Consider the following 14,216-nt stretch of genomic DNA (forward strand, 5'->3'; position numbering starts at 1 on the left):
TGCCATGGCTAGGACTTCCAAAACTATGTTGAATAATAGTGGTGAGAGTGGACATCCTTGTCTCGTTCTTGATCTTAGAGGAAATGCTTTCAGTTTTTCACCATTGATAATGATGTTTGCTGTGGGTTTGTCATATATGGCCTTTATTATGTCGAGGTAGCTTTCCTCTATGCCCACTTTCTGGAGAATTTTTATCATAAATGGGTGTTGAATTTTGTCAAAAGCTTTTTCTGCATCTATTGAGATGATCATATGGTTTTTATTCTTCAATTTGTTAAGATGGTGTATCACATTGATTGATTTGCATATATTGAAGAATCCTTGCATCCCTGGGATAAATCCCACTTGATCATGGTGTATGATCCTTTTAATGTGTTGTTGGATTCTGTTTGCTAGTATTTTGTTGAGGATTTTTGCATCTATATTCATCAGTGATATTGGTCTGTATTTCTCTTTTTTCGTAACATCTTTGTCTGGTTTCGGTATCAGGGTGATGGTGGCCTCATTAAATGAATTTGGGAGTGTTCCTTCCTCTGTAATTTTTTGGAAGAGTTTGAGAAAGATGGGTGTTAGCTCTTCTCTAAATGTTTGATAGAATTCACCTGTGAAGCCATCTGGTCCTGGACTTTTGTTTGTTGGAAGATTTTTAATCACAGTTTCTATTTCATTACTTGTGATTGGTCTGTTCATATTTTCTGTTTCTTTCTGGTTCAGTCTTGGAAGGTTATAACTTTCTAAGAATTTGTCCATTTTTTCCAGGTTGTCCATTTTATTGGCATAGAGTTGCTTGTAGTAGTCTCTTAGGATGTTTTGTATTTCTGTGGTGTCTGTTGTAAATTCTTTTTCGTTTCTAATTTTATTGATTTGACTCCTCTCCCTCTTTTTCTTGATGAGTCTGGCTATTGGTTTATCAATTTTGTTTATCTTCTCAAAGAACCAGCTTTTTTTTTTTTTTTAAAACATGATGGAAAGCAGTCACTTTTAGTTTTAGCTGAATTCATTTAGCCATTAATTTAACATATAATATTCCAGACACTGAGCTACATCCTGGGGATAGAGAAACGAGTACAACACACAAAGAACCCTCATTGTATTCTATCGCAATTCAGGGGTGCTTTTTAAATTTATTTATTTATTTATTTATGGCTGTGTTGGGTCTTCATTTCTGTGCGAGGGCTTTCTCTAGTTGCGGCGAGCGGGGGCCACTCTTCATGGCGGTGCGTGGGCCTCTCACTGTCGCAGCCTCTCCCGTTGCGGAGCACAGGCTCCAGACGCGCAGACTCAGTAGTTGTGGCTCATGGGCTTAGTTGCTCCACGGCATGTGGGATATTCCCAGACCAGGGCTCGAACCCGTGTCCCCTGCATTGGCAGGTGGATTCTTAACCACTGCACCACCAGGGAACCCCAAGAACCAGCTTTTTGTTTTATTGATCTTTGCTATTGTTTTCTTTGTTTCTATTTCATTTATTTCTGCTCTGATCTTTATGATTTCTTTCCTTCTGCTAACTTTGGGTTTTGTTTGTTCTTCTTTCTCTAGTTCCTTTAGGTGTAAGGTTAGATTGTTTACTTGAGATTTTTCTTGTTTCTTGAGGTAGGCTTGTATAGCTATAAACTTCCCTCTTAGAACTGCTTTTGCTGCATCCCATAGGTTTTGGATTGTCGTGTTTTCATTGTCATTTGTCTCTAGGTGTTTTTTGATTTCCTCTTTGATTTATTCAGTGATCTTTTGGTTGTTTAGTAACGTATTGTTTAGCCTCCATGTGTTTGTGTTTTTTCCCTGTGATTCATTTCTAATCTCACAGCGTTGTGGTCAGAAAAGATGCTTGATATGATTTCAATTTTCTTAAATTTACTGAGGCTTGATTTGTGACCCAAGATGTGATCTATCCTGGAGAATGTTCTGTGCACACTTGAGAAGAAAGTGTAATCTGCTGTTTTTGGATGGAATGTCCTATAAATATCAATTAAATCTATGTGGTCTGTTGTGTCATTTAAAGCTTCTGTTTCCTTATTTATTTTCATTTTGGATGATCTGTCCATTGGTGTAAGTGAGGTGTTAAAGTCCCCCACTATTATTGTGTTACTGTCGATTTCCTCTTTTATAGCTGTTAGCAGTTGCTTTATGTATTGAGTTGCTCCTATGTTGGGTGCATATATATTTATAATTGTTATATCTTCTTCTTGGATTGATCCCTCGATCATTATGTAGTGTCCTTCCTTGTCTCTTGTAACATTCTTTATTTTAAAGTCTATTTTATCTGATATGAGTATAGCTACTCCAGCTTTCTTTTGATTTCCTTTTGCATGGAATATCTTTTTCCATCCCCTCACTTTTAGTCTGTATGTGTCCCTAGGTCTGAAGTGGGTCTCTTGTAGACAGCATATAGATGGGTCTTGTTTTTGTATCCATTCAGCAAGCCTGTGTCTTTTGGTTGGAGCATTTAATCCATTCACTTTTAAGGTAATTATCTATATGTATGTTCCTATGACCATTTTTTAAATTGTTTTGGGTTTGTTTTTGTAGATCCTTTTCTTCTCTTGTGTTTCCCACTTGGAGAAATTCCTTTAGCATTTGTTGTAGAGCTGGTTTGCTGGTGCTGAATTCTCTTAGCTTTTGCTTGTCTGTAAAGCTTTTGATTTCTCCATCGAATCTGAATGAGATCCTTGCCGGGTAGAGTAGTCTTGGTTGTAGGTTCTTCCCTTTCCTCACTTTAACTATATCATGCCACTCCCCTCTGGCTTGTAGAGATTCTGCTGAGAAATCAGCTGTTAACCTTATGGGAGTTCCCTTGTATGTTATTTTTTGTTTTTCCCTTGCTGCTTTCAAAAATTTTTCTTTGTCTTTAATTTTTGCCAATTTGATTGCTATGTGTCTCGGTGTGTTTCTTCTTGGGTTTATCCTGTATAGGACTTGCTGCACTTCCTGGACTTGGGTGGCTATTTCCTTTCCCATGTTAGGGAAGTTTTTGACTATAATCTTTTCAAATATTTTCTTGGGTCCTTTCTCTCTCTCTTCTCTTTCTGGGACCCCTGTAATGCCAATGTTGTTGCATTTAATGTTGTCCCAGAGGTCTCTTATGCTGTCTTCATTTCTTTTCATTCTTTTTTTCTTTATTCTGTTCCACGGCAGTGAATTCCACCTTTCTGTCGTCCATTCTTCTGCCTCAGTTATTCTGCTATTGATTCTTTCTAGTGTAGTTTTCATTTCAGTTATTGTATTGTTCATCTGTGTTTGTTTGTTCTTTAATTCTTCTAGGTCTTTGTTAAACATTTCTTGCATGTTCTCAATCTTTTCCTCCATTCTTTATCCGAGGTCCTGGATCATCTTCACTATCATTATTCTGAATTCTTTTTCTGGAAGGTTGCCTATCTCCACTTCATTTAGTTGTTTTCCTGGGGTTTTATTTTGTTCCTTCATCTGGTACATAGCCCTCTGCCTTTTCATCTTGTCTATCTTTCTGTGAATGTGGTTTTTTTTCGACAGGCTGCAGGATTGTAGTTCTTCTTGCTTCTGCTGTCTGCCCTCTGGTGGATGAGGCTATCTAAGAGGCTTGTGCAAGTTTCCTGATGGGAGGGACTGGTGGTGGGTAGAGCTGACCGTTGCTCTGGTGAGCGGAGCTCAGTAAAACTTTAATCCGCTTGACTGTTGATGGGTGGGGCTGGGTTCCCTCCCTGTTGGTTGTTTGGCCTGAGGCAACCCAACACTGGAGCCTACCTGGGCTCTTTGGTGGGGCTAATGTCAGACTCTGGGAAGGCTCACGCCAACGAGTACTTCCTAGAACTTCTGCTGCCCTTGTCCCCATGGTGAGCCACAGCTACCCCCCACCTCTGCAGGAGACCCTCCAACACTAGCAGGTAGGTCTGGTTCAGTCTCCCCTGCGGTCACTGCTCCTTCCCCTGGGTCCCGATGCACGTACTACTTTGTGTGTGCCCTCCAAGAGTGGAGTCTCTGTATCCCCCAGTCCTGTCAAAGTCCTGCAATCAATTTCCACTAGGCTTCAAAGTCTGATTCTCTATGAATTCCTCCTCCTGTTGCCAGACCCCCAGGTTGGGAAGCCTGATGTGGGGCTCAGAACCTTCACTCCAGTGGGTGGACTTCTGTGGTATAAGTGTTCTACAGTCTGTGAGTCACCCACCCAGCAGTTATGGGATTTGATTTTACTGTGATTGCGCCCCTCCTACAGTCTCATTGTGGCTTCTCCTTTGTCTTTGGATATGGGGTATCTTTTTTGGTGAGTTCCAGTGTCTTCCTGTCGATGATTGTCCAGCAGCCAGTTGTGATTCTGGTGTTCTCACAAGAGGGAGTGAGAGCACGTCCTTCTACTCCGCCATCTTGTTTCTTCCCCTCTCTGATAACTTCTGCCCTATAAATCATAACAGTTTTTGTGAGGCTAAAATTAAATGGATGACTCAATATTTTCTTCTCTGGTAATTTCTCTAAGGAAATAATCAAGGATCTGTGCAAAAAGTTAGCTACAAGGATGTTCATTACTTATTATTGATAGAATAAAAGTAAAAAGAAACATGCATGTTCACCAATAGAGAATTGGTTAAATAAATAACGGTATATCATTTGGGCAAATAGTTTAGTATGAGGTTACTAAAAGTAATGGTATAGGAGCATATTGAAATGAAATTTGTTTATTATATGCTAGCAAGTGAAAAAAACAACTTATATAAGGGAACATATAGTATCATCTTTGTTTTATGTCTGTAATTGGGAGAACTGAACAGCGAGTTTTTCCTTCCTGTAGATGAAGAATGATAAGAACAAAAGATCCTCAGCATTTCAAGCCTCTCTTATGAAATAATCAGTAATGGTAACAGGGCTCTGTCATTTTTCTAGTAAGCTTGGAGGAGAAGTAGGAGAGAAACCTGTTAAGAATGAGAAAGGCTATTGGTGATCATGAGGCAACTAGCAATGCGTTTTCTTTTGTCAATGAAAATAATCAGTAAACAATTTGTAATAAGAATAGAAAAGAGTTTTATTTGAGCCAAACTGAGGACTAGCTTGGAAGCCCACTTCCCAGATTACTCTGAGAAACTGCTCTGGAGTAGTAGAGTTTTCAGCACAGTATTATATCTTGTCAGAACAAAGAAAAGAACATTAAACACATCAGGGTTACATTTCCTCCAAGTTTCAAAAAAAAAAAAAAAGAAAAGAAAAAAAAGAACAGTACATCATGTACATAGCAAGTTAGCATGGCCGTTCACCTGGGAAGGGAGTATTATCATCAAAGGATAACCAGCACTGGCATGCCAGGAAGAGAGGCATTTAATCTATGTTTTTTAACATGGACTTTTTTTTTTTAATAAATTTATTTGTTTACTTATTTATTTATAAATTTTTGGCTGCTTTGGATCGTCTGTGCATGGGCTTTCTCTAGTTCCCGCAAGTGGGGGCTACTCTTCGTTGTGGTGCGCGGGCTTCTCATTGCAGTGGCTTCTCTTGTTGCGGAGCACGGGCTCTAGGTGCATGGCTTCAGTAGTTGTGGTGCGCAGGCTGAGTTGTTGTGGCTCGTGGGCTCTAGAGCGCAGGCTCAGTAGTTGTGATGCATGGGCTTAGTTGCTCCGCGGCATGTGGGATCTTCCTGGACCACGGATCAAAACCGTGTCCCCTGAATTGACAGGTGGATTCTTAACCACTGCGCCACCAGGGAAGTCCAACATGGATATTCTTTCCTTATGGTCATTGTGTCTTTTTCTCTAATAATTAAAGCAGATGTACAGTGTATGTTTGATAGGCCGCAAACAGGCTGTTTTATTTAGCATCAAAGTGAAGTTAACTCATGTATAAGTCAGAATGACTTCCCCATATCTCAATATGTGAAAATTTCTTTTATCACTTTCTGTCTTGGAAGAATTAGTATTTGTTCTTGGGAGGGTGTGTGTATTCATGCTTTTAACAGATATGTTTAAAAAAAAAAAAAAAGAAAAAGAGTGAATGTGGAGCACAAAGGTGGGATTAACTCAAAAGAGAAACTTGAGGTGTCAGGCTGCTGGGATCTGGAGCTTCATAATCCCTCTTTCTTTTCACTCCCTCTTTCCTTCTTTCCTGCCAAGTGGCATCATTGAATCAGCATAGAAATCATGTAGGAAACATTATACAGTTGACCCTTGAACAACACGGAGGTTAGGGACGCTCACTCTCCATGCAGTCGAAAATCCTTGCATAATTTATAGTCAGCTTTCCCCATATACACGCTTCCTCCGTATCCGCAGTTCTGCATCTGAGGATTCCAGCAGCCAGGATCCTGCGGTGGTGTCATGTTTACTACTGACAAGAATCCACATGTTGTAAGTGGATCCGTGCTCTTCAGACCTGCGTTGTTCAGGGCGAAACAGTTCGAGGCGAGGAGGCTTCTGCAGCCTCCATGCCTCAAACCCTGGGGACGGCTCCTTAGGGAATGGTAACAGGTTGGGTGGTGAGAGACCGCTTTCTTGACGTCTACCGAATGTGAGATGTGTTTACCTGTGTAAATTTTAAGGAGTTTGGTGGCCTTGGCATGAGTCAGAGAGCAGGGCAGCCAGTTTAAGAACAAGGTAGATGCCCACAGCGGCCACCTCCTGGCAAGGGGCCCTCTCCTGGGACAATTTTTATCACTGAGCCTGTGACAGAGTAGATACTTAGTCAATGTTTCCTTCTGTTCTTGTTTCCTTCCTGTAAGGGTATTTAGTTTTGTCTTTCTCACTCATCACATTTAATTGCCAGCCCGGTGCCTGTTTGCCGTCCCAAAGCGCTTCGTTTTCCCTGTCTCTTCATATATATGTAAGCTTATGCCTGTGTATATTCAGCGTTTCATCTTTTAGCAGAGTGGTCTCAAGGTGGATGAGCTAATTTTCTTACAAACTGAATGAGGGGAGGCGGGAGCGTGAGATCAGTGGTCACTTTTCAAATTTGTCCTCTTAGCCCCGCACCCTAGAGGGAGCCCCTCCCTCATAGTTTGAGTAATAGGGCATCTAGTTCTTTTGTTTGGGGTGAAGAGGTGCTCATGAATATATTCAAAGAGCAAATATGAGAGGAAGGTAAAGTCTGAGAACTAAGGCTTTTGGAAGAAAGGCTGGGGTGACTCACCAACCCTATCCTCAGTGGAAGATGTCTCTGAGTCACTTATATTTGCGACTGTGATACGAAAAGGAGCATTGTACACATAGCACCATGTAATCACAGATCAGTTCTTCCCACACAACAGCAAATTGTTGCTTCAGACCCCGCAGGAACATGTTCTAGAGACGAACTGCCTGTTTTCCTTTTGTTCACTTTGCGGAGCAGAACCCAGTGGGTGGATGGTGAATATCTCTGATGTTTACTTAGTTGTTACACTCCCTGGGCTCGACACCCCACTTTCCTACTTTATTTATTTAAAGTGATTAAAAAAAGAAAAACAGCACTGAAGAAACTGATCACTAAATGTGGTTTCAGGCACCAAGTGTTCTTTTTTTTTTTTTTTTCCAAGTTTTTCACTGAAGTTCGGGCAGGGTGTCTGGAGGGCTTAAATGGGCCCTTTTTTGGGGACTGGAGTTCTTGGAAGAACTTCCAGTGGCATGAAATGACTAAACTTTCCTACTGCCAAGGAGTTCTGTGGGGGGAGAATTCTCTAGCACTGAGTTCGCTGAGCACATCAGGAATATAACACAAGAGAGAGGCTTCTGTGGATGAGATGTAGAGTTTGGAGGAGATAACGATTCATTTTCTTTTTTCACCATTCTCATTACATGCATAGAATAGAAGCTTTAAAGGGGACGATAAAAACAAAGATTTTTTTTGACTTTCCCAATGTATTTGTTATATGACAATGTTTGTTCCTAAACTTTTTGAAAGTTTGATCCAGTCTCTGTGCTGGTCTCCTCCCTTCCCTGGACACCCATAGTCTAAGGGAAAGTAGCCCACCCCTAGTCCTGGGGCAGGTCCTTATCAGTCTAAGCTGAACAGGGTAAGGCATGTGACCTAAGAAATATTTCTTTGCTGGGGGGTGAGGGGTGGCGAGGAGAGGAGAGAGAGAGCAATCCAACCTTCCATTGGATGTTGTCCTGTCCGGATGTGTCACTAGAAACCATGTCATGTATTTTGGGACCGTGAAGTCTTTTAAACTGGATTATAAAGTTTATACCCTTGGAAAGGCAAGCTGAAGATTGTTTATGTTGTTGTCACTGAATTTATCAGGTTGTTTATCAACCCTAGAACTAATTCATCCATCTCTCGTTCTGTGAAATAATGTATTTTCCTTGTTAAGCTATTTGGAATTCAGTTTTCTGTTCCTTGTGGCCTAAAAAAGTTCCAAATTGGTACATTGATGCTGAAAGTTTATTCTTTAACTATAGTAAAGTTTTTTTTTCTTTCTTCAAGTAATTATGATGTAGGCAGTTTACAACCCTTGGCGTTACTCTGAGGCAACTCATATATGGGCTGGGAGCCTCAGCTTTTCTAACTGTAAAAGAGGAGAGCAATTCATTAATTTATTTGTTCAACTACAAATTATTAAGCACCTACTATGTTCCAAACACAGTTCTACGAGCTGGGAATATATCATGAACAAGAAAGACAAAAATCTCCACCCTCATAAAATAGATCAAATGAGGAAACCATATGTTAAATAGTCATTGTAAAGAGAAAAAAAAAAATTGGGGAAGGAGGGTATGAAGTGTCCTGTAGGAGAGATAGGTTTGAAGTCTTGGATAAGATGGTTTGAAGTCTTAAATAAGATGGTCAGGGAAGGCTTTACTGAGAAAGTGACTTAATTTTGCGAACAAATAAGTAAGTGAAGGAGACAGCCACTTAGATCTCTGAGGAAGAGTGTTTCAACACAGGAAAAGACAAGTGCAAAGGCCCTGAGGTGGGAGCATCCTAGCATGTTCACAGAGGTAGTGATAAAGGTAACAGGGAGCAGTATCAGGTCCAGCCTCGAAGGCCACTCTCAGGACTTTGGTTTTCACTCTGAGTGATAAGGGGAACTACTGGAGGGTTTTGTGCAGAGGAGTGACATGCTTTGACTTCTCTTTTAACAGGCTCATTCTAGCTGCTACATCAAGAGTAAACAGAAGACAGATAAGAGTAGCTGAGAATCCAATTAGGGGGCTATTCCAATAGTATAGAGAACACATGATAATTTGGCCCAAGGGAGGTAGCAGAAGCCATTGTCAGAAGTGGTCAGATTCTGGTTATAATTTGGAGGTAAAAATGACGGGATTTTAAATAGAGGAATTAAGAGAGACACCAAGATTTCTGGCCTAATCAGAGGAAGAATTAAATTGCCAATTCTTGAGATATGGAAACAGCTGTAAGGGGAGCAGGTTTTGGCACAGGCGATTAAAAGCTCGGCTTTGGACATTTTGGGATGCCTAGTGGGTCTACAATGTAGATTTTAGGTAGGCAGTTGGATCTACATGTTTGGAGTTTAAGAGAGTGATCCAGGCTGGAGATAACGACGTATTTGAGAGTCATTAACATAATTTAAAGTCATTGAGACTGGGTGCAATTATCCTGGGAGTGAGTGAAGATAGAAAAAAAAGAAGTGTTCCAAAATTTAAGAGCCAGGTTGTTGAAAAGGGACCAGTTAGAGATTGGGAAGAAGCGTCTAGAACGGTAGGAAGAAAGTTGGGCAAGTGTATTGTCTGAAGGACAAGAGAAAAATGTTTCAAGATTGAGACAGGAAGCTGTGTCAAATGCTGCTGAGAGAGCAGGTAAAATGAAGACTGAAAATTGGTCCCTGGAATGAATGACACGGTAGTCATCGGTGACTTTGGGGAAAAACTGCTTTGTGGATTCGTGAGGGTGGGCTTAAGGGGACAGGGGGAGAGACGTGGCAGACAGCAAGCGCATGCAGGCCTCTCAAGGAGTCTGGACACGAAGGAAAGAAATGGGGCGTTGGTGGGGACGTCTAGTGTAGAGGAAATGATTTATGATGACGGGGTGAGGCGGGGAGACTTGCAATGCCTGCCAGCAGGTGTGAGGGGGAAGGGTGTTGGCCTCTGCCAGGTGCACAGACTATTTATCCACAGCAACGGGAGAGAAGGCCAGGTGCGCAGACAGAGATGCAGAGGTGGCTTTATTTCTTGCTGTGAAGTCAGAAGCTGGGTCCGCAGGAGAGCACGTCAGCTTACTTTGGAGAACTGTTTTATTTGACAGGAAAGCAGCAGTACCGTAAGTGCTTCGCGCTGCTCTCTCAGGCCAAGGTGGGTTATGACTGCCTATTGTTCCCATCACGGACACGTGGCTTAGTATGCTCATACTCATTATCTTTTCTTTTTTAAATAAATATATATTCTCACTTTCATCTGACAAAGGAGACCATGGAAACTGAAACATTTGTAGAAGTCAGTAGAATTTTATTTAATGAAATCACTCAAAGGTTGTGCTTTCTGTGTTCACCCTTACGTTATATATAGTTTTTATTTACACAGAGATTCAAAATTTCAGTTACTTTAGGCTAAGATTCCTTGAATTTCCCTAGAATATACTGATTTACTCCATTTCATTTTCCCTACTTTCGGCTACATTACTACCTCGCTATTGCTCATTTTGCTGCTGAGACATTTGAATGTGAGTATATCCTTAGCAATATTGGTAAATCTACCTAAACAGGGCAGCTCATATCAAAACAAGAGTTCTACACGTTTCTGAGTAAGGAATAACTAGAACATTGGGAGTATTACTATCAGTGATTAGAACAGTTAGAGCTGCTACCATTTAATATTTTCCACCAAATATTACTCTAGGTACTCTGTACCTATCATCTCTAACCTTCACAATATCCTTATTAATTGGTTTTTTTCTTCTCATTTTATAAACACGAAAACGAAGGTTCAGAGGGAAGAGGCAAATTGCTCAAGAGTGTCAAAGACAACAACGACAGAACCGAACAATAAACCCAGGACTCCGATTGCACTGTGAGTTTCCCATTTATGGTTTGGCCACAGTTCAACAACTACTAACAACGTCTCCCTTCCTGGCCCTTATATGGATCCACGGATACAAACACACAGTTCTTGCCTAGAGAGGCATTACTCCAGTAGAGAACACAAAAGATGTATTTCCAAAACGATGTGGTTGGCAGAAGAGGTGAACACAAAGTATTATGCCAGTACTGAGAGAGAGAGAGAGAGAGAGTGAGTGAGCTTAGAGCATGGTCTAGGGAGGTTTGCTGGAGGGGATGATAGTCTAAATTGAATTTCAAGGAATGAGTAAGAATTAGGTTGAAGAAGTAGGGGAAGAATATTCTAGAAACATAAACGTGTGGTGCTTTTAATAAACTAAAAGAAGTTGAGTACTTCTGTACACTCAAGTTCAAGTTGAGTAGTAGCGGGGGATGAGGTGCCTGCCTGTATATTGGAGATGATAACACAGAAGTATTATATGGTCAGAATTGGGTTAAAAATGGTATCTAGCTAGCAGCCATGAGAAGGATGGAGCGGAAGGCACATTGAGAAATTTTTAGGACTCTTGTTTTAACTGCTTTGTTCTCAGAAGAATTTCCCGAGGAGAGACAGATTTTGTGCACACAGTAAGTTAATGTGTCATTATTGTCACCAAGTACGTTCTTAGACGGAAGCTCAGTTCAGTAGTTTCATCTTTATGTCAAAGGTAAATTATGGACTAATGAGACCGTATAGGATGTGTTGCCATTGGCACTAGCCAGCGTCACACATGCATAAATAAATACAGTACCTCTTAAGAAATAAAAATGGACACATTGTCAGCAGAAATCACAAATTTATTAACTCTTAAATATATCAATCAGTCATTTACCATTATGGCAAGAAATATACACAGTGTCCCATGGTAAACTGCAGTGTTTCAAAATGAGAGAAGATAATTAATAAATGTGTAATTAGGTTGTGGTGGAGAGAACAAATCACAATTTCCTCACGTCTTAGTGCGGAAGACAAACTTGATCTACAGTAATACTTCAACACCACATGCTAGAAGTGTAAAAAAAAAAAAAAAAAAAAAACCACCCTATACCTATTTTTTTAAAAAAATACATGTATGCCACGTATAGCTGCTGCACAAAAAGGTAAAAGAAATTAAAAAGGGAAAAATGAGGCCATTACTTTTTCACAGATCTCATTGGCAGGTTAACATGGCTCAATACATTTACTGTATATATTTATTTTATTTTAAATATATATTGTTTTAAATCGTGTAATAATTATCAGAAAAGCTTCAATCCATCTACCATACATCCACTAGCAACAATATCTAAGGTGATTAGTAATCAACACAGAGAGGTGAAATGAGAGAAAAGAGGGAGGGTTGATTTTTTTGTTTGTTTTTTTTGCTTCTGCTTTAAAAATAGGCTTCTGAGGATTGTGAATTACTATTGTTAAAATAACGTTGATGAAGATACCATGCACTATAAAGCATTTCAGGGAGGAGAAAAAGCCCCACAGGAATTGAATAAACAAACAAAGGAGAAATGAGAAGCACAAAGAAAACAGGGACAATCCCTCCCGCCTTTTTTTTTAAATAGGAAAATGCTAACTCCTGGAAGGAAGATAATGTTATTCTGACATATGAGAGAAGCTACAAAAGCACAAGTCACAGAGACAGAGTTCAAAACAAACAAACACTTAGGAGAATGGAAAACACCTGCAGTCCTCTCTAACTTCAGAAACTAGCCAGTGATGACACAGGAGGTGTGCATCCTGCAAGGCAGAAGGAAGTGCCTTTGCACAGAATCCTGACCCACGCCCAGCTTGGTACTCTCCTGGCAACTGCACCAATCAGTAAGACGTGGCGTAGGTACAGTAGGAACCTACTTGCTTTTATTTTAAGTTTAAACAATTCTAATACCTCCAACATAGCATCCCTACGTCCCAACTCGAGCAGAGTTACAAACTTTTGAAATCTTCTTGACATCATGTTTATGGGCCCAGAAGATGATCAAAACACTGGTTTAGCCACCTCCAAAAGGCCTCAGTTTTTATTTTACCTTCATTATGCAAATTTCACTTTTCTCACACTACTAGACAAAAAGAGAAAAAAGTAAAGAATGAAAAACAGAAAAATATAAAGGAAGCAAACAAAAGTAATAAAGAAATAGGAGAAAATGAAGAAAAAAGAGCACAGGTTTGAGAAATGAACAAAAAATTCAATTCAGCAAATTTCACCAGAACAGTGCAAGTATACCCTAAAGTGATCAAACTCGTCAATGACGTGAGTTTTTCCAGTTTACACAGTTTGACCAAAAAAGACATGACTTTAGGTAGTAGCAAACCCACCAATTCTCGCTTCCACATTCATAAGTGATTCTGCCCACATATCAACCCATTTAATTGTTAAACAGCAACACAGCTTTCAGTGAAAAATCATCCATTTCAACCAGGATCACACCAGGAAACTGAAGGTAATTTTTTTTTGCCTTTTTTTGTTAAACAAAAAAGCTAAAACAGATGAACAGCAAAGAGTTTTTAAAAACTTACATTTCTGTTACAAACTGTCATTCAAAGAACGATAATTTTGAAGTCTGTTAAGTCTTGGCATAAGCAGAGAAACTGGATGAATAGGTTTGTACTTGGAGTATTGTGGAATTTTTTTTGTCTGACCTCCCCCTATTGTTTGCCAACAGTGATTGAAGTTTGCATGGAACATCTCCATAGTTGAAGTGTAAACAATGTATAGGAAGGAATATATGACAAGATGATGCATCACATATGCATTACACGTAGGACCTTCACAGCTTCATGCACTCAGAAACATGCATGAAGAGGAGGAGAGGACGGCCCAGGGTTACCATCCAGGTGAGAACAGAGAATGCAGAAGTGGCACTGTTGATACTTAGCTGAAAGGAGAGAGGGGAGACATAAATTAAACTGTTTTACAAAGTATCATCAAATTGCTTTGCCAAAGATTAGGCTAGGCTATGATTTTATAACTCAGCGGTTAAGTAATAGATTGAAAATACTATGTATAAGAGATCTTTGCTTGCAGTCATTAATTGCTTAACATTGTGCATTTTCTCTTTTAATATGGATCTTCTACTTTAATCTGTCAATTTGTCCACACAGAGCTAAGCTAAAAATAGACAGGGACTCACTCAGGCTGCAATCACATGATTAAATCTAAACATACAGTTCAAGCATTCATGTTTACCAGACAAATTAATAAATGAATGGCATTATTTGGTTGAAAGAGACTAAAAGTTTAAATTCATCCTTTAGCTTCTGTCATTATTCTTAGACTCCGCTGGAAATCAAACCTAGAAGTCAATTTTACA

At 39.9% G+C, this 14,216-nt stretch overlaps 1 protein-coding gene and 1 long non-coding RNA gene across 19 annotated transcripts in view; one reads left to right on the forward strand and one right to left on the reverse strand.

Annotated features, from left to right (window-relative positions):
• Positions 1 to 1,796: 1,796 nt before the first annotated feature.
• Positions 1,797 to 11,957, forward strand: LOC309661401. 2 transcript variants are annotated; one of them, XR_014264022.1, is made up of 2 exons: positions 1,797 to 3,855; positions 10,802 to 11,957. It is a non-coding gene; the product is annotated as an uncharacterized lncRNA (long non-coding RNA). The 2 variants fall into 2 exon arrangements; XR_014264023.1 differs by lacking the exon at positions 1,797 to 3,855 and adding an exon at positions 3,890 to 10,173.
• CAMK2D (calcium/calmodulin dependent protein kinase II delta) overlaps positions 11,691 to 14,216 on the reverse strand; it is a 283,772-nt gene continuing 281,246 nt past the window's right edge. For all 17 annotated transcript variants that reach the window (XM_082462885.1, XM_082462886.1, XM_082462891.1 and 14 more), the window contains one exon: positions 11,691 to 13,781. Coding sequence is in view for 9 of the 17 variants with exons in the window: in XM_082462887.1 (XP_082319013.1) it covers positions 13,778 to 13,781 (4 nt within the window). In the remaining 8 variants the exon portion in view is untranslated. The remainder of the gene's footprint in view (positions 13,782 to 14,216) is intronic.

This window comes from Balaenoptera physalus, assembly GCF_965194825.1.
Source record: "Balaenoptera physalus genome assembly, chromosome: 5".
Lineage (NCBI taxonomy): Eukaryota > Metazoa > Chordata > Mammalia > Artiodactyla > Balaenopteridae > Balaenoptera > Balaenoptera physalus.